The following is an 18,607-nucleotide window of genomic DNA, read 5'->3' on the forward strand; positions in this document are numbered from 1 at the left end:
GGCTGTGGTGTGCTGCCAAGGGAAGAGAAAAGAAACAGTGGATTAAAAAAAAACACCTCTGGAATGTTCCTGAATGATCTGTCAGCCATTTAATTGTAGGAATGCTTTATATACTGTGACAGAGGGATGAAAAACATAGGAGGAGGTGGAGGGCAGTTGGCGATGGGGGTAGAGCCTTATTAAAATGCTTGAGCAATATGAGGTTCATGATTGTGAAGATGGTGGTTATCTGTGGCCTATGGACCTAAATCAAACTGCTGCTAATACGATTAGATAATGATTAGGTAATTTCTTTCCATCTTTAGCCCTCCGTCTGTCTGTCTTTCGACCCGATAGCCTCTCTTCTCCTTCTTATGGGATCTCTGTCTCTATTTTTCATAATTCTTTTTGTCTATTTGCCGTTCCCCATTCTTTTTCTTTCTCCCTTTCACCAGACAGTTCGGTCAGCAAGGTCTCTCGCTATGTCATTGTTATGCCACTCTTCTTTCATTCACCCTGTCTTCCTCCCCTTGTCATTCTCAGCTCGCTCTCTCCTCACTCTAACCAACACGATTCCCTCATGCCTTCCCTCCTATTATTTCCTGGCCCATCTGCAGCTCTCTCTCTTTCTCTCTCTCTCTTTAGCAGCGCTGTGGCTGGCATGCGAATGCATCAGATTCTAATCTTAACTAAACAGAGTTTCCTCATTTTACAGCCGTCTCACAGGAGGACACTTGCGTGGGAAGAGCGGCTGGCCCACCAGGGCGTTGTGAGATGCTCCCGGCAGCCCCAGGGGTTAATTAAAAATCAATTCATCAAGTGGAAACAAAGGAAACAGGGAGGGAAGGGAATAAACTCCAATGAAAGAGAGAGGCTTATTAAAATGCATTTACACAGTCAAAAAATGAAAAACACACAAGTTTTAACACACCTACCTGCCGAAATTTAAGTGGAATTGATATTGAATTTCACTTTGTCCTTTAAACTTGAACCCAAGCCATGAGAACACCATATTAATTACTTATTCCCCCTTCTTCACTCTATTTGAATGTCTCTTCCTCTCTCTTTATGTCCTCTACCCTATATAATATATTTCTCATTTAAATTTCTCGTCTTTCTGTGGCACTCCCTCCACTTATTCCCTTTGATAACACACACTCCTTTCTTCCTCCCATCTGTTTCCTTTTCCTCTTAGGTGATGCACAACTGGAGTGCTGGGTCTGGATCAGAGCAGTCTTATGATCTTGAGAGGTTTTCTCCTCTCAGTGTGGATTTGAGTTCTAGTCTCTCCAACACACCAGAACACACAAGCTGCGACGCACAGCGAACACGCCAAACTCCACCAAATGACTCAGACACAAAAGGTACGTTAAAGACGCAAAGTATTTGTTTTTGTACATTTGCGGGAACTTTTACACACCAACTGTTTTCTTCTTCTCATGTTTTTCCAACACACTGCATCAGAAAATTGCGTAGCTGCCTCTCCATGCTTCAGGAGATTAGATTGCAAAGATTACCTCTGTGTCCAACTTTTGCCGGGAGATACTTTCCAATTTGCAAGTGTTATTCATATCACAAAGGCCTCATAATAGGATTTAGAACAAATACGTAAAAACGTTGAGCTTACAAGAGGGATGAAAATGAGTTTTAAACCCAGAGGAGTGTTGGCTGCACAGTGGTAAACGAGAGATGGGGGACAACAAGGATAATTTACTACCGGTGGGTCCAAGGGGAGCGTCGCAAAGACTCCTTTTCATTCTCAGTGTGTGTGTGTGCGTGCCTGTAAATGTGTGTGTCTTTGCATCTTTATATGTAGTATTTAGTGCCTCTAATTTCTTAAACAGTAGGTCTTGTTTCTTCCTTAAAGGTGAAGGTAGTGCAGCTTGAATCCTTCACACAGACTCTACAGTATCCAGAGCCCAGTCCACTGCACATCTATTGGGAGGTTTTTGTATTGTCATGATTCATGCTACTTTTGTTTTATCATCATTGCCCCTTACCTTCAGGCACCTGCATAGAAAATTTATTTCACACTAAAATATATTTTTCTCATTCTTTTCGATGCCAAATTTAACCTTGAACTACACCAGACAAAGACTGTTGTAACAAGATGGTTTTAAAATCATCTGACATTCAATGTGTCTGTTCGACCGAATAGCCTGTTGAGGAAAGTGCCCTGAGGTGTATGATAAATATCCCATTTCTGACTGCAGCCCGGGCATTCAGAATAATTTTTTAAGGCTAATGATTTATAAATTGACCTTGTCTGTGAGGTGTGCACACTGTGCAGCACGGCTGATGGTAGTCGAGCCCGCGCCTCCAAATTGCATCAGAGTTAAAGTAATAATATCTGGATCCAATCAGATCCAATCAGATGCTGTAATTTGTCCAGCCACACAGTGCTCATTATACCTTGTACTCTCGTCCAAGGCGTTGTTAAATGCAATAAAACAAAGGTTGCTTTTTGGATTCAGGAAACATTTCCTTTTCATACTTTTATCATTTCTTCTGCCAAAATCGGGTCTAAAAGCTCAGCTCTTCTCTGTGCCATTGTCAAGACTGTGTTAAATGAATGACGTCGAGCTTGAGACTCACACAAATGTACCACCACTGTCCAATGCTCTATGCAGCCAGCCGCTCGTCAAAACCTTGCACTGTCTCTGCCACCATCGTTAAAGCACCAAAGTTAATGAGAGAGAAAGGTTAGAGAGGAGGAATATCACCTTGACAACACTCCACATTCGTTTATTTCCCTCCATCCCTCCATCTGTCTCTTCACTTTTTCTTTGCAGGCAGGGCTGAGGTCCAAAAGGTTTTAATATGTCTCCTGCTCTCCCTCTACACCTCTTTGTCCTCCCTGTCACCTGGTCAGTTGGAAAATGAGGTTGTTAGTGTGCAGTTTCTGTCTTGTGTGCATCCAGTTAGAGAGAGAGAGAGAGAGAGAGAGAGAGAGAGAGAGAGAGAAAAAAAGGATACTGGCAGTCACACAAGCTGTATGATGTGGTGCAAGGCAGACAGATTAATGAAAAGACAAGTAGACAGCCACCCTGACAAAAACAAAAGCCAAGATGAGAAAAAGACAGACGAGCAGACTGACAGAATTCCAGTGGTATCTATCTCTTGTATTTTCAAATTATTTTTTTTTCCAAAATATAACTTCAAACCTCTCAGTTTTCTGTTCATGAATTGAGAATCTGGAAAACTGGCTCCTCTCCTCCCCCCTTCTTTCTTCCTCCCTTCTCTCCTCCTCTCCTCATTTCAGCTGATTCAAACTAGTTAGTGGACTCTCCATCCAGTCGATATTATTAATTGATTGGCTAACCACTGGGTCGACAGTAGAAAACAGCAGTGATTGCATTGCAGCTGTCAGCATTAGCTGAACACACTTGTTAGCAATATTGCCTTGCTACAGATGCTGCATCTGTTTTATTGAACCAAATATAAATTATTACATTTAATTTAAGGATGAAATCATTGATTTAATACAATAAACAGCCATGAAAATAAAATAAAACAATATTCTATAATTGAAAGCTTAATCAAAAAGTGTTTCCATCCGTATGGCTGATTAACTTTCTGGTTATCGGATGGTTTGTGTGGTTTCCTTGTGCCGCTCTGCTTCTATTCTCCTGACAGGGCCTGGTCACATATAAGTGAATCAAGCAGTAGCAAATTATAGCCCCCTGATTCACTTCCAATCAGCGCAAGCGAGCGGGGAAAACAAAACCTTTGCTTCCTGTGGAGAAACACATTTGCAGTGTGGCTTTTCCCAACGATATTTGCTTCAGATTTCCGTATGTGTGACCGTGCCCCCAGTGGGTTCAGCTGGTTGGGGGCATGACCTCCTGCGTTCCTGCTTTACCCGTCCACTCTTACCCGCACCACTTCCTCATTCAAGCTATCATCCACTCAACTACCTGCAGCGTTTAAGGACTGTTACCATTGGGGCTTTTTGTTTGCTTAATGTGTTCTGCGACTTGAGTCGCACGTATTATAAATTCTAACAGATGCAGATAGGTTGTAAATTGCATACTTTGCTGTTTCCATTTGCTAGCTACAGGTTCAACTGATAGCAGCCTCACATTGCATGGTCGTTATCTTTGGATGATATTTATCTGGATTGCAGTTTCTCCAAATGTTTCCTTGGGCATGTGAAGGGCAATGAAAGAATTTGAAAGTGGGGTAAGTGATGGGAAGCTTTTAAAGGCTTTTGGGCAGCTGCAGCTCAGAGGTAGAGCGGGTCATTCACTAAGCAGAGGGTCAGTTCCAGAAGACCCATTCCGTGTGCCACAGCGCCCTAACTCTCCCCTGACGGCCGAATGCGAGTGATGTATAATGGAGAAAGGGCTGCACAGATGCTCTGTATGAATGTGTGTGTGAATTGTTGATTGTTACTGTAAAGCCCTCTGAGTGGTCATCAAGATTCCAAAAGACCATTAACCTTTTAAACAGGGACAGAAAGTTGAATGCGCAAATAGGGAAAAAAAGATTCAGGTCACACTAAAGCTGAAAAATGATGTACAACAGATTAACAATTAACATAGTTAACCAAGTAAACACAGATTTCCTGCAGCATTAAAAGTAATACAATCTTGAAAGTTAATGCAAACAATTCCTAAAGTTGCCTGAACTTTCTTGACAAACACTCTGTCTGCACTAAGATGGAGTTGAAACAAACGTAAAGCAACTGTTTTTGCATCTTCAGCACAACATTGTACTGCAAGAGCTAGTATGGTATAAGAATATCCGAATAGTGAGCAAAAGACAAGTAACAAAGGGAGTCAGACTTGTAGATGAGGGGGTTCATCCTACAGCAAAATAATAACTCAAAACATAAGAAAAAAGAACTTGAATGTGGCTTTATATGATAGAAGAGCAGCAGAGTCTATAGATTAAAACCTCACTGAGCTGGATGCGATGAGTTGAACAGAAGAGTGAACTCAAAGCAAAGTACAAGAGCAACATATTTATGAGAACTTCTGCAGCAGTGATGGGACATACTTTCAGTATAGTGTTCTATTCGTATTCCAGACAGAACAAAATAAAAGTTCTTCACACTGTTTGGCTCCCAATAATTTATTTTAAATAATAAATATGAGGCAAATGTAGAAGCAGAGAAACGTTTTTTTGAGAGAGATTTAAGATTCCATCATTTCAATTTTAATCTTTTTCATTTCTTTCTTTCCTGTACACTTAGACATTACGCAGTGTATATATATAATTTGTATACATCGTACATCCTCTGACAGAATTTACGTTACAGTAACAACTGGATTCATCTGACCGGTAGTGGAATGATGGCTGTTCTTTGTTTAATTAGATTCTCTTTCTATATCTCTCCTTCTTTTAGGAACAGAGTCCTGTGGACCGAGCAGTCGCCTCCGTACCAACACTGAGAGACAGCTTGTTTGCAGAATGATGGAGGACAGCAACACGCAGCCAACTGGAATTAAAATCTGCTCAAGCACGACTTCCAGGAGAGGAGAAATATCAGCATATGAACTAGGAACATCTGGTAAGTGTATGTGTGTGTTCTCTCACATGCACGCTTGTGTGTGTTTGTGTGTTTGTTTGTGTAAAAGATCAGGCAGACTGAGTTTAAACTTTTAAACAATTTACTCTCATACATACAGAACTCCATTTCCTACACAATTAATACCTAACAATTAACATCTCAATTCTGCTCATAGCTACTCACTGTCTAGGGCTAGGCACAGAACATTCAGGTTTCTTAAAGAGATTATACTGTAGCGCTCTCAAACACACACACACACACACACACACACACACAAAATAACAATAATTTGTATATGAGTTTTATTCAGAGATGTATCTTAGCAACCCACCGTTAATAAATTCCCTTCCTCTTTCCCTCATCCCGTATTTCACTGTAAACATACATGTTTAAATGTGGAAATTTCAATCCTCTACTTTTATTTTTACACTTTTTAGCTCTTCTGTTTTCTTCATAAATCTTTTTCTTACTCTTTTGAGGCACAATCCTCGAAATCCTTCCTTTTCCTCTCCCTATTATGTTTATTTGTAGTTGAACTCCCAACATGACTTGAGGTTTTGTTAAGTTACTTAACACTAATTTCAAAATCTGTTAAAGCGCCAGCAGAGCTCAGAACCTTTCCAAGATATTTAATGAGGATCTATTATGCTCATTTACAGCTCATAGGTTGGATTCTGGGACTCCACTATTAGCTAACAGAACATGATTGATTTGAACTGATTGAAATATTCTCAAATGCATCAGTTAATTTTCAACAACCTGAATCCAATGAAGAATGTGTATAGTTAAACTAGACAAACATTTAATATAAAACAGCACGATGATTACCTTATCGTTTAATGGTGGATGTAATTTTCAATCATTCAATGTCGTATATAATTTTTTTGCTATATAAGCCGCCATTAATTGTTGTACAGTAGGGTAATGTCATAAAATAACAACTGAAGGTCAGGAATTGAAAACACAAATGTTGTGCTCTTCTGCTATAGGTTGCTCGTATTGTTGTGTTGAACTTTGCTGCTCAAGTAAACTGTTTGGAGGGAACTAGTTTTGTTAGGAGCAGATCCCTGTTCAGAGAAATCTTTGACTGAAGTAGAAAAAAGTACAGATGCCTGAGCTCTTGTCTCACGGCGATTACTTTTACATACATTTATACTGTATATACTCTGTATGACTATAAGGAAGAGCTTTTTAAGTGTCAGAAAGAGACCTCAACATGTTTTCAGTATTTTTAGTTCCTCGAGGGAACCTGTGCACAGACGTTTTGGCAAGTTGTGTGTGTGTTTGTGCAGCTGCAGTGTGTTCACTGTGACAGTGCTCTAAAGAATGCTTCTCACCAAAACATATGTGTTCTGACTCCCTTGTGCTATTAATGAACATCTTGAAATAGCTTTCTGCTCCCGAGCATTTTTGTCAGGGTGGAACTCCTTTTCAGATTTACAGCACTTGGTTTTTAAACATCATCATTCTAGCTATCATACACCAAATCATGGGTGCTGCTAAAACTCACATTATATAATCATTTATCACTTGAAAAGGATCCATATGTCCTGAAGCTATAAATATATTGCACTTACAGAACATGCAAATGGTGAAAGATTGAAATCTGACTTTCCTTGAGGAGCCATTTGAGAGAAATCTAATTTTAATCTTCCCCTTTTATAATGAATCCATTTAAAATGTCAGGTCTTTCAGGACATTAAATCTATATATATGTCCTATTTGCCATGAAATGGAGGCCGATTAAATATACGGGTTTGTGTATTTGTGAGTTAACGTGTTAGCAGCACTGATACCGCATTTATCATTCCACATGCTGCTTGGTTTGACAGTGCTAAGCGGAGTTTCTGTACCAGGCATGGGGAGAGTGAGGTGGGAGGGAGGGAGGGAGGTAGGGAGAGGTAAAGAGACAATGCTAGATTGAAAGAATGAAAGACTTCATGCTGGAGCTGAAACTGGTTCGACAGCACGCAACAGAGGAATCAGTGTGCTGTTCACGCACATGTACACACCCACACCATCATAGATTCTCAACGGGGGCCGCGATGTAATTTACAGTGAGCAGGTGGGGATGGATGTTCAATCTGATTCAATTTGATGTAGCTCACAGTACAGTGGGATGAGACACCACCCATTCCACTAACTGGGGTGATCGTTTCTGTCTCTCACCTGCGTTCTCTGAACCCTCTCCTGTCTACCTCTCATCTTATCTGTTTCTCACAGCTCTCTGTGGCTGTTTTCACTTCACCGCATGTCGTCATATCCATTTTTACATCCTTCCGTCTATCCCTCTGGGCCCTGATACATTTATCCACCCATGTCATTACATATGTCTGGCTTCTTTTTCATTTTTATTTAGCGTCAAAAAGTTCCACTCCACCTCTGTCTCACCCAACAACGACGACCCCGAGTCCTCCCCGGCCACCTGTGTTCCCCTCCTCCTCTCAGTCTCCGTCTCCTCCTCGCCCTGCCTGCCGGTTTCGTCCCACGTCGGCCTCAGAATGGGGCCCATTGTCTCAGGCAGCCCAAGAGATCATGGACATCTGTAGACTGGACCAGACAGGTTGTGAGGACCCTGACCTGCACACAGACACAACTGCACACACGCTCCACGGCCTCGAGCAAGACCTCAAAGGTACAGACGCAAACAAACAGCAGAGATGGAAGTCAAGCATGAAATCACACCACCATAGTGCGATTTAATGAATGAACACCTTACTTTGCATTTTATAATGACAATCAAACACGGAAGCATTGTGGTGATAATGATTTTAAAATAAGGGTCATAAGCGTTGCTCTCCTTTCTTGTCTATTTCAGAAACAGGGACACAGGCTTCATTATTTGCTGCAGTAAACAGTGAAAGACAATCTCAGCATCAGAATCATAGACTGACACGGTGGGTAAAACACACACGCACACAACAAACCCACTCCCATCTTTACATTGTGGTTGCTCAACCCACATCATATACATTACCTCATGCTAAAGGGTAAACTCAAGTCTGAATGGTATTACTGTACTTTGATGGGCTCACCTAGAAGTTTTCTGGAACTTCCTACTTGGACAATGGAAATTGGAAAATGTCCAAAGCAACTTTGCATTCTCCCTTCGGGAAATTTCACGAAAATGTTTGGACTTCGATGCCTGTCTGAAAGAAGCTTAAGATTTGATAATCTGTCAGTTATGCACTGGAGATCGTACCCGCTCACCAAAGTTACACAGATCAAGACCAGATGTTCACGATGAGGAGTGAGAAGAGAGCTGCTCCATTGTCTTTATTCCAGGTCAGTGAGCCCTCAAACTCAATTTTGAAGAGGCTATTTTAAGGCAAAAAGTTTCATAGTGTTGCTTAAATATGTCACAGTCTTAAGCTTTAGAATAAGAGCTACAACTCTGGTTACTGTTTCAATTTCCTTTCCCATTTGATATCCTCAAAGACAAATTCACTCTTCCCCCAGGGAGGATCTGACTGTAGCATGGGGACTTCCTGTTTTCAAACTCTCTGCTACTTCCTTTCTCCATGAGAGGCATGTAATCCATTGCCCTGTACACATCCCTTCTCTCCTCCACCATACCAACGGTCACGATGGGGGGTAATCCCTCTTTTTTGTGCTCCGTCGATCCCGCTCTCTGTCGGATATGTGGAGTGTGTAATGAATCGTTAGCCAGCAGAACGACTCTAACTCTGACGACATGTTGGGTATCGGGGGCCCTAATGTGCTGCTTAATGTGTGTGTGTGAGATGGAGAGAGACGGCCTGTCGGTGTGTTTTTCTCACATATCAGAAACGGAGTGTGTCGAGCTGCGCTTTGTTGACGGTTTGTGTGTGTGCGTGTAATGGGCATAATCTGTGCTAGAGGCCTTGTGCTGAGCAGAGCACTGTGAATATCACATTGAGATGTGTAATAACCGGATTACCACATACTACACAGAGGGCTCTCTAAATAGCTCCTTCCATCCTTCAAACACACACACACACACATCACCCAGTTACACTTACCCAGACCAGTTTGTCATACCTGTGCAGGTATCATGTTTTGTTTTTGTATGTCATTACTTCAACAGTTTCATTTTGATCTTTGTCATCGCCTTCAAGATTGTGGAGATTGTTACCAGATTCAGTACAAAGATGAAAAGCTCCTCAGATATGTCCAATATTAATATCATGGCTGTAGTTATTTACTCATCAATACAGGGATCAAATTTTGGAATTGGATCCACTGATCCATGAGTCTGGACCTTCACCTTTTTCACTTTCCTTTTATAAACGTAAACCCTGCTTTAACTAAAAAACTGTTACTTTAATATAGTGTCACTCTACTGATAGGACACCTCAGTGTTATCGTCCTCACAGTCACCAGGCTGCTCTCAGACTGTGGTGACTGCACTTACATCACAGAGTAGATGTATAATATTGAAGTTCCATTGTGCTCTGGTCTCTGGTGCCCAAGAGTTATACAGAATAACAGTCTACCATAAAAAAAAGGAGTGGTTTTATATCTCTGGAACCTATGAAATATATTCATATTTACTTTAGTGAATATTATAGCAGTAAGACATGTACGCTCTAAAGCCCCATACCCCCCCCCAACCCCCTCCTTATATCACACAAGATAATTCTGGGACAGTGTTTCAATGCAGCATGTGTCTGATGTGTTTGTCTATCAGCACCTGTACTGTACGTTGTCATTTCATATCCAGATGTACGACCCATCAGTCCCAGTCAGCTGCTTCAAGCTGCCTGGATGAGCTTTAGTGCTGCATCAGTCATATCTTTCATCCACCCCTCATTCAGTGCATACTTACACTGCAGTATCAAATTCAGATTTGGGGCGTGGCCCTGATTTGATCATGCGCAGTCTACACAGCACAGGATTTCCAATAATCTCAAACTGAGCCTTAAACTGTAATAAGCTTAAATGTGGTAGTTGAGCTTGACTGTAATTAACTGAGACACTTGGGGTATATTTACCCATTTATTTGTTTATGTTTACTGAATTAATTTAATAATCAGCTCAGCAGAGGTAGTTATGTTTCAGTGTTGTTTGCCTGCGTGTAAGGAGGATTAATGCAAAAAACTGCACAACCAATTTTCTTGAAAGTTGGTGCAAGGATGAAAGAAAAAGATAGATGATAATCTCACATATTTTCCAGGGAAAAATTCAATGGTCTTGATGAAAGAATTCTGGTGTATTTATTGAACTGAGATCTTTGAGTGTAATCTGATGCAGTTTGATTGAATCTAAGGGAACTGTTTGGATTCAGATTGAATGAAAAGCTTTCAAAGCACAACCCTGAATCCACCTCCAGCTGAAAGGTTGACCTGACATTGGACATTGTGTCTGATTTTGATTCATGTTTCTGTGTTTGGTGTCTGCGTCTGACACGGTTCTAAAGTGCTTGAGCACATTTGTCTTTTAATCATGGGTTGGTATTAAAGTGCTTTGTGTGTTTGATGTTCTGACTATGATTGGTGGCTTTGGTTTTGCAGGGACAGAGTCAGCGACGCACAAAGGGAGGTGGAGGAGGCTGCAAAGAGAGACCGGCAGAGCGTCCTATTACTCCCCTGACATATTTGCTCACAAAAGCAGACAAACACACACTCTCACACACACAAACACACACATATATATATATATACACACATATATAACCTGTATTGTAAGAGAGTAAAGTGAGCAAATTGAATATAATTTAAATTGTGTAATTGTTGAGGTGTCAAGGTTGTTGTAAGTGTCTATAACTGTGCAGAATTTTTTTCGAGTGCAAATAAATGAAAATGTTATCCTTTGAAAAAATTGTCATGAATTGATTAAACAAGGTTTGTTTTGTGTTGGGATTTATCACTCTGAATGTTTCCATATTTAACATTCACCATATTTACAGTGCGTAAAAAAAGCGGCCTGTGCATGGATTAGCTGAAGGTACAAAACAAACAATGTGAGACGTGTGAGCATTACAAGACAGACGCAGTCGGCTCTGGTGCCGATTTTAACTGCAGGGGTTAAGAAGAATGTTGTCACCAGTTTGGTCCTTAATAAGGTTTGAGTGGCACTGGATCGGGTCAGACTGCCACAGACACACACACACACACACACACACACACACACACACACACACACACACACACACACACACACACACACACACACACACACACACACACACACACACACACACACACCCACCCCTATGCGGGAGTCTCCTGCAGGTGATAAATTATGTTTGTAAGAGAGGGTGCTATCTCTCCGTACGTGTGTGCAGGACTTGGGGAAGATAAACACCAGGTGCTGGAACTGGTTTCTCACCTCTGTCAGGATTGTGTACACGCACAGTAGGTCTGCGTGAGTGTGTATATTTTGTATATTATTTTCTCAGCACTCCTGTTTTGCGTGACTCCCCACAGCCCGTCTTTACCTTTCATATCTGCAACTGTCCTCAGCTGAGTTCACAGCCCGTCACTCGCTGTGTTATCTGCAACCATGTGCATCATGTGGGGATCAAACAAGGACAAAAAAGTACACATGAGAGAAGAGTCACAGCCGTGTTACACTCAAACACACACAAACTCTCTGAAGGTAGAGAAACGTCAGAGAGGCCGTGATTAAATTGAAGATTAAGCTTAATTTGCGCACTGCAAGCAGTTGTGTGTGTGACTATGCCTTGATGTGACCGTGCTGTTTACTTCACTCACTGTGGAGGGATATAAGGGTGTTTTATATGCCCCGACGTTAATCGCGAGGAGCGGACTCCAAAAGCCCCGTGATCCAACAGCAATCACAGAGAGACTGAGAGAGAGAGAGAGAGAGAGAGATAAATAAATCTGATGGATATCGAACCGCTAGGCCGGGTTTAAACATCTCTGAGATCCCCCCCCCCCCTCTGTCTCCCCCTCTCACGTGGACAAGGACGGGGGGAAAGAATCGTGAAAGGAGAGCTGACCTTTGTTAGACTTTGCTGTTGAGTGTGATGTTGTTGATGGGGTCAGAAAAGCAAAGAAACTGGAAGAGTTGACATTTAGCTGAACAATTAACTGACCCTTCTCCAGAACCGGAGTTCAAATATGCTTTGTTTCGAAACTTTGTGTCTCTCTGAGCAAATTTCGTGACTGTTTTGAATCTGAAAAGTTAACTCGGGAAGACATATTGTATAAGTTTCCCAACACGTCACAGTGGATATTACTGGAAAATCAAATACAAGCATATGGTTTCCCTTTTCTCCCCACGAGCCGCTGGGATTTTACCAATATTACTTGTTTTTTCTTGGGATTTGGCCTTTTTTCTGTGACTGTGAGTTGCACATAAGAAACATTTTGTTCTGCCGCTGGGCCGCATGTTCACTTGTTTTCTGTTGAGAACCCATCCAATTTCTTCCTCACACAGAATGCTCCGAGAGGACTCACTTGTTCGCAGACTCTCATAAGTCTCCCGCAGTGAGCCGCAAGGGACTGAGGCGGCATCCACGAAATAGGTAAAGTAGAAGAAAGGGCGCTCCTAATGTAGAAAGGGATTATATTCATATATATTATTAAATTATTAGGCTTTTTGTGAACTCACAAGGGAAATCCTCTGTGGGTATTTCATGGCAAATGTGTCGTCTTGTGTCTTTTATTTGTTCCTTTAACTGAAAAAAAAAATGTATTATTAAATATATTATGGAGGAAATATAACTGCTGTCTGTATCACACTCACTGGTGACACTGTGGTGGGTTATTGGTTAAATAAGTCATCCGTCTGGTAATTCAAGTCAGTGTTGACTTTTTATTCAATAATCACAGTTTCTGAATCATCTTTAGCAAGTACTGTGTGTGTGATGTCACTGCAGGGTTGGGTTAATCAGAGGAATCGCTGCCATGCATGACACTACCACAGGTGAGAATTTGGTTGAGCATATTGATTTGACAAAAAAACGATGCGAGGATCATCATCATCATCATCATCAGACACAGAGAAGCAGATTCAGCCATTGGATTAGACAGGTTAGTCTGATATATGTGTTCAGTAAATGATTATGGCCTAAGAGGGATGTTATGACAAACGAAATGGCCTGTTCACATTCCCCAGCCCTGCTTTTAAATATTGTAAGTATTGAAGCTGAAATACAGTAAACTTGTGCTGCAGCCCACGTGTCAAAGACCGTGTGTTGTATTGAACACATCAAGGAGTAAAACAGCATCTAAAGGAACTGATATGTCCCATGCAGGTAGATTTACATTCTGTTAAAAATTCATACCTTTTAATATTTAATGTTTGCCCATTTGACATGCCCAAATGACCGAAGATCTAAAAGTCAAAATGCTTGTACATTACACATCCACGTGTCCTTCAGTTCTCGTGTGGCTCAGAAAAGTACTTTTGTGTCCTGGTCTGATTAAGATTATATTTGACAATAAGCAGGAGACAGTTTCGTAAGAGAAACATGAAAGTCACCACATCTCCCCTACATCCTCCATCCAGTCCTCCATCCTCTCCATGATAAATCCAAATACTCAAATTCTGCAACACCGAAAACACAGCGAAGCATTTTGGTACTTATAAGATGTTTTTATTATATCACTTAAAACTTAACATGATTCATTAGAGTGTTGCTCGTCATATTCTTACTCAACTCCACCTGTAATTTGGAAGGCTGTCACTCCTTTACACAGCCAATCATCTGCTCTCATTGGACAGTACAAATGTCTGTCTGCAGGTGATCGTAATTAACAAAGGTATTAACCAATCAGGGCTCATTCTGCACCTGCTCGACACTCCTCATTGGGTCTTTTGCTCAGGAGCGCTCGCTGTCTCCACCTGAGCCTCCTGAGGTGGGAACTTTTCCGGAAAGCTTCCAGTTAGGAAGCTGAAAGTCAGCGTAAACAAGCAAACCAGCCCGTCTGGAGGAGAGGAAATAGCACACACGTGGAGGACGGAGTTTCCGGACGGTGCCGTCATGGACGTCACGCAACAATATCTAAAACGTGGGAAACTTAAAACAAACATACATATTGCCCCATGTGGACTAAAGAGACATGAACAATCAAGGACTGGACAGAGTGTGACCTCACCACCGCTGCACAGGTAGGAGCTCACGTAAGAATGGCTGTTGTTGGTGTTGGAGGCTGCTGTCTGGAGAGAAAAGGGATCTGACTGCTTCATATGCACTTTGATTTGATTCAGCTGTGTTCAAACAACATCTGCACAGACAGGAACATGATTCTGATTAATTGATGCAAAAAGAAGTGGGCTGCACTCCTCGAGAAAAAAAAGAAGATATTTACAGAGAAGCGTAGAGATGAAAAAGCAATTTATTTTAATCGGACAAAGTGAATTATGAAATGCTCCGGTCGGACTTTGAGCTTTTTAAGATGAAGAAACATGAGGAAATCATGAGAAGAAAATAAATATGCCAAAAACCTTGTCTCATGTTGTATTATCACGACATCAAAGCGTCTCTCACTTGTAGTTTTACTGAATGTTCGTGTGTAGGTGCAGCTCGTCTCTGCTGCCCCTGAACCTACTGCTGCATTCCAGACCACGTGGATGCTGGAATTCTCCGACCTCCTACTGGAAAAAGAGCAATTGAACACCTCTCAAAGTCAGAGTTCTGAAAATGTATCATTACATTATATATCATTTAGCTACATTAGACCACAAGGGTACAAACACACAACAGCAAAAATCCTGTATGTACATTAGCTTAAAAAAATTAATTCATTCTCAACCCTTACTTCATGGAGAAGCAGTTTGACTGTGGCTGTGGCTCTGAGGCCCGTCCACCCTCCGTACGACTGCATGTGCACGTGTTCTCACCCCCATCACAAGCCAAATAAACCCCAGCTTCTCACGGTCAGCCATGTTTGTCTACGTTTGACATTGGGCAATCCCCGTGCATTGGAACGCTTGGAAATAACGAATATCCGACACCCGAGTTGTCTGGAACGCAGCATAACAACTCGCCGTTAGTGAAGCATGACACCATCGGTCCCCCCTGGCCAGGTGAAACATGGGTTTTACCTGCGCCTACCAGCAACATCTCCACCGTATGAATGACCGGCTCCTTTTCCTTCTATGGTTGCCGGGCTGCAGGTATTTGCTGTGGATGTATATCATCTAATCACGTCCCGTGCTGTCTGTTGGAGCCGTGCTGCCTCATTACAGGAGAGGGCTGTCAGTGTGAAACATAAAAAGCCTCTTAGCTGCTTAGTTTGTGCGGCTGCTGCAGCTCCGTGTCTACACCATTACACACCCGGGCTGTGAGTAGAGCGAGCAGCCAGGCGGAACACAGGTGTGGGAGGACATTGCAGGCAAATAGAGCGAGAGGTAATAACGTGAAGTCTTGTTTGTGCATTATGTATAAATGTGACTATAAAAAATACACAAAAGACGAGCTCAAAAATAGTAGAAAGGACATGTCTTATAAATTCCAAATTCCGCGGAAATTATGTTTTAAATGTTTAAGATATGACTTATTCTAAACAGAGTTTGGTGTCTTTGTTACAGCAGCGGCTCGTCTGTTTCAGGAAGCCGAGGACCATGAGGAACATCCACACAGTTATTTCTCAACATAAAAACCACTGAATCGCTCGGACACACCGTGTGTGGCTGCAGAGGGCGCTGTTGCTCACTAATAGTTACATAGTGTCGCCTTACTAAATCTATTCTGTGATATTACTTTTTAATAAGTATTGCATGCTACTCATTACTACTTTACTGTCTATTTTGGACCACCCTCTTTCTGCGAATTTATTATATTAAATTAACTAAACTTAGCTCCATATGACTGTTCAAAACTGTATTACTACATTCAAGGTCATTATCACGTCTGTTCTTAGATGACCCCGTACAATGGAGATGGAAGTACGGTGTGCCCTGAATGTTCAGGCAGGGAGAGTAATAATGGAGGGGATGAGAGAGGAAGATGCAGCGAGAAAATATAAAGCGCGGAAAGGTTGAGGAGGTAGAGGATGGAAATTATAGAAAGGTGAACGTTGGACATGAAAGAAATGGGGCAGGGAGGTAGACCTCTATCTACTTTGATAAAGAAAGTATTTTTCTGCTCATATTTTCCCCTGCTTCTTTTGTCATGTCTACATTTCTCTCCCTCCCTCTCTCTCTCTCTCTCGGTTCTCCACCTCTTCTTCTTATTCCATCAATCCTCCTTCAGCTGTATCTTCCTCACTCCTTCCCTTTTTTTTCTTTCACCTTCACACTCCTCTTCCTCAATTCCCTCTCTCCTCTCCCTCATTTCTCCTTCACTTACATCTCCCTCCATTCACGTCCTTTCATGTTTCCTCCTCTCTGTTCCCTTTTCCTTTTAATCCCTCCATTTGTCCCCCCTCTGCCTCATGTTTGGTGGCAGGTCCCAGCGCCCCGGCTGAGCCACCGAGACCTGCTGGTAAATCAATACATCACTGTAATTGATTCTGTCGGGGGCTCAAAGTGTTTAATGAGAACCCACCACCACCACCACCACCACCACCACCGACCCCCTCCTCCTCCTCTTTGCACGTGGGATTTGGCGGTCCGTTTTTAATGGTTAATGGAGCGGAGGCATCCATGTGCAGCAGAGTACTGCAGGTGGTGGATGAGGGAGGGGCCAGGTATGGCAGGTGAGGGTCTCTGGGGGGGGGGGGCAGGAAGGCAGGTTTGGGCCATTGCGTTTTATCAGTGCAGCTCCCGAGGTGATTGGTCGGTCAAGCCGGGTAATGAGGGTGAAGGCTGGAAGTAAAATGTCTGGTCTTGGGAGAAAAGAACAATGTGCCATGCCAGGCAAGAAGAGTGTGTGTGTGTGTGAAAAAAAAGACCCCCCCCCCCCCCCCCCCCTCCACACCTTAGTTTTTCACTGAATTTCTGGACGATTGTGATGAATGTGAACATGATGATATTTTTGATTCGAGAGATTCTCAACAATCGACTGTTTGATATGACCTCACTCTGTTTGTTCTTGGGAGGTTTATGAGGTTCTGAGTCTGGGAAAAACTTTTAACATCTATACACACACACACACACAGACACACAATTCATGATTTCCTCTTGATAACAAAGGAAATAACAAAGTTAGGTTTATGTATTTTCACCTCCCTCCCACTCTGAAAACCGGTTTTATAGACACACACCCAGATGATCTACAACCCGACACAATGTCCTGATTTTTATCTTACTGATGTGTGTGTGTGTATATTTGTGTGTGTGTTTGTGGCCCTGGAACAGATTCAACAATATTGACAACTACAACTACACCTACGCCTACACACACCTACAGCTACATACACCTAATACGTCCGTTCGGCTCTGATTGGCTGTATTTGTTTAAATATTTTGCTGCTAGACATCTGGTCAGAGCAGGTCTAGCAACAAAATTTCTCCATGTCTTTGAAAAGTTCACACATTGGCGACTCACACTCACAAACACTAATTTAGCTCCAACCTGAACCTTTTGTTGTCAAGTTTAAATAATTGTCAGCATGTGGAAAATCGTGTAATCAGCTTAAATCGTCCAGAAGGTACGAGTGGTTCTGCGATAAAGTGACGACTGAAAATAAACGTCAAGAAGTTCCTAATGCCATGGAGAAATTTACACTAGCAGTTTTCATTCTGGGTATATTTGTGTTTTTCTTTATGAGGTAAAAAAAGCCAGTCAAGGCAATTGATTTTAAATCAAAAAATCAAGTAGTCCCTCAATCTAACAATTATCCTTCAGATACATTTTTGGCATTATTTTTTATTTATTTTAATAATCCTTTGTTATCTCATCTATCAATAACTGTCACTGTGCTCTACAGTTTGTTTCGACCTGTTTGACTGTGGCTCATACTTGAACGTATTTAAACAAAAGTCAAAACATGTTGTTCTTTCTTCCTCCAGAAAAAACCTTGCAATGGCTAAACTGCAATATTAAACTGCAGTACTCTGAGCGGTACCTAATAAAGTGGTAACTAAGTGTGTAGACTGTGTATGTCAGAAGTATAGCTTTCACTGTATGAACAGATAAAACACTTTGATTGGCACAGGCTGAGTTTATGTGGAGTCTTGTGTTATGCGTTTCTGTCACAAACCAGGAGCTTCTTCTTCTTCGTTTCGTTTGGTGGAGGTTGGCAACCCTCGTCCAGGTGAATGACCGCCACCTACTGT

General features: G+C 41.9%; 1 protein-coding gene across 1 annotated transcript in view; it reads left to right on the plus strand.

Moving 5' to 3' along the window:
- zbbx (zinc finger, B-box domain containing) overlaps positions 1-11,253 on the plus strand; it is a 49,139-nt gene extending 37,886 nt beyond the window's left edge. The window contains exons 16-20 of the mRNA XM_062385290.1: positions 1,175-1,343; positions 5,330-5,494; positions 7,854-8,129; positions 8,313-8,391; positions 10,987-11,253. Coding sequence (XP_062241274.1) covers positions 1,175-1,343; positions 5,330-5,494; positions 7,854-8,129; positions 8,313-8,391; positions 10,987-11,065 — 768 coding nt within the window. The 3' untranslated portion in view covers positions 11,066-11,253. The remainder of the gene's footprint in view (positions 1-1,174; positions 1,344-5,329; positions 5,495-7,853; positions 8,130-8,312; positions 8,392-10,986) is intronic.
- Positions 11,254-18,607: the final 7,354 nt, after the last annotated feature.

This window comes from Platichthys flesus, chromosome 4 (genome assembly GCF_949316205.1).
Source record: "Platichthys flesus chromosome 4, fPlaFle2.1, whole genome shotgun sequence".
Taxonomy (NCBI): domain Eukaryota; kingdom Metazoa; phylum Chordata; class Actinopteri; order Pleuronectiformes; family Pleuronectidae; genus Platichthys; species Platichthys flesus.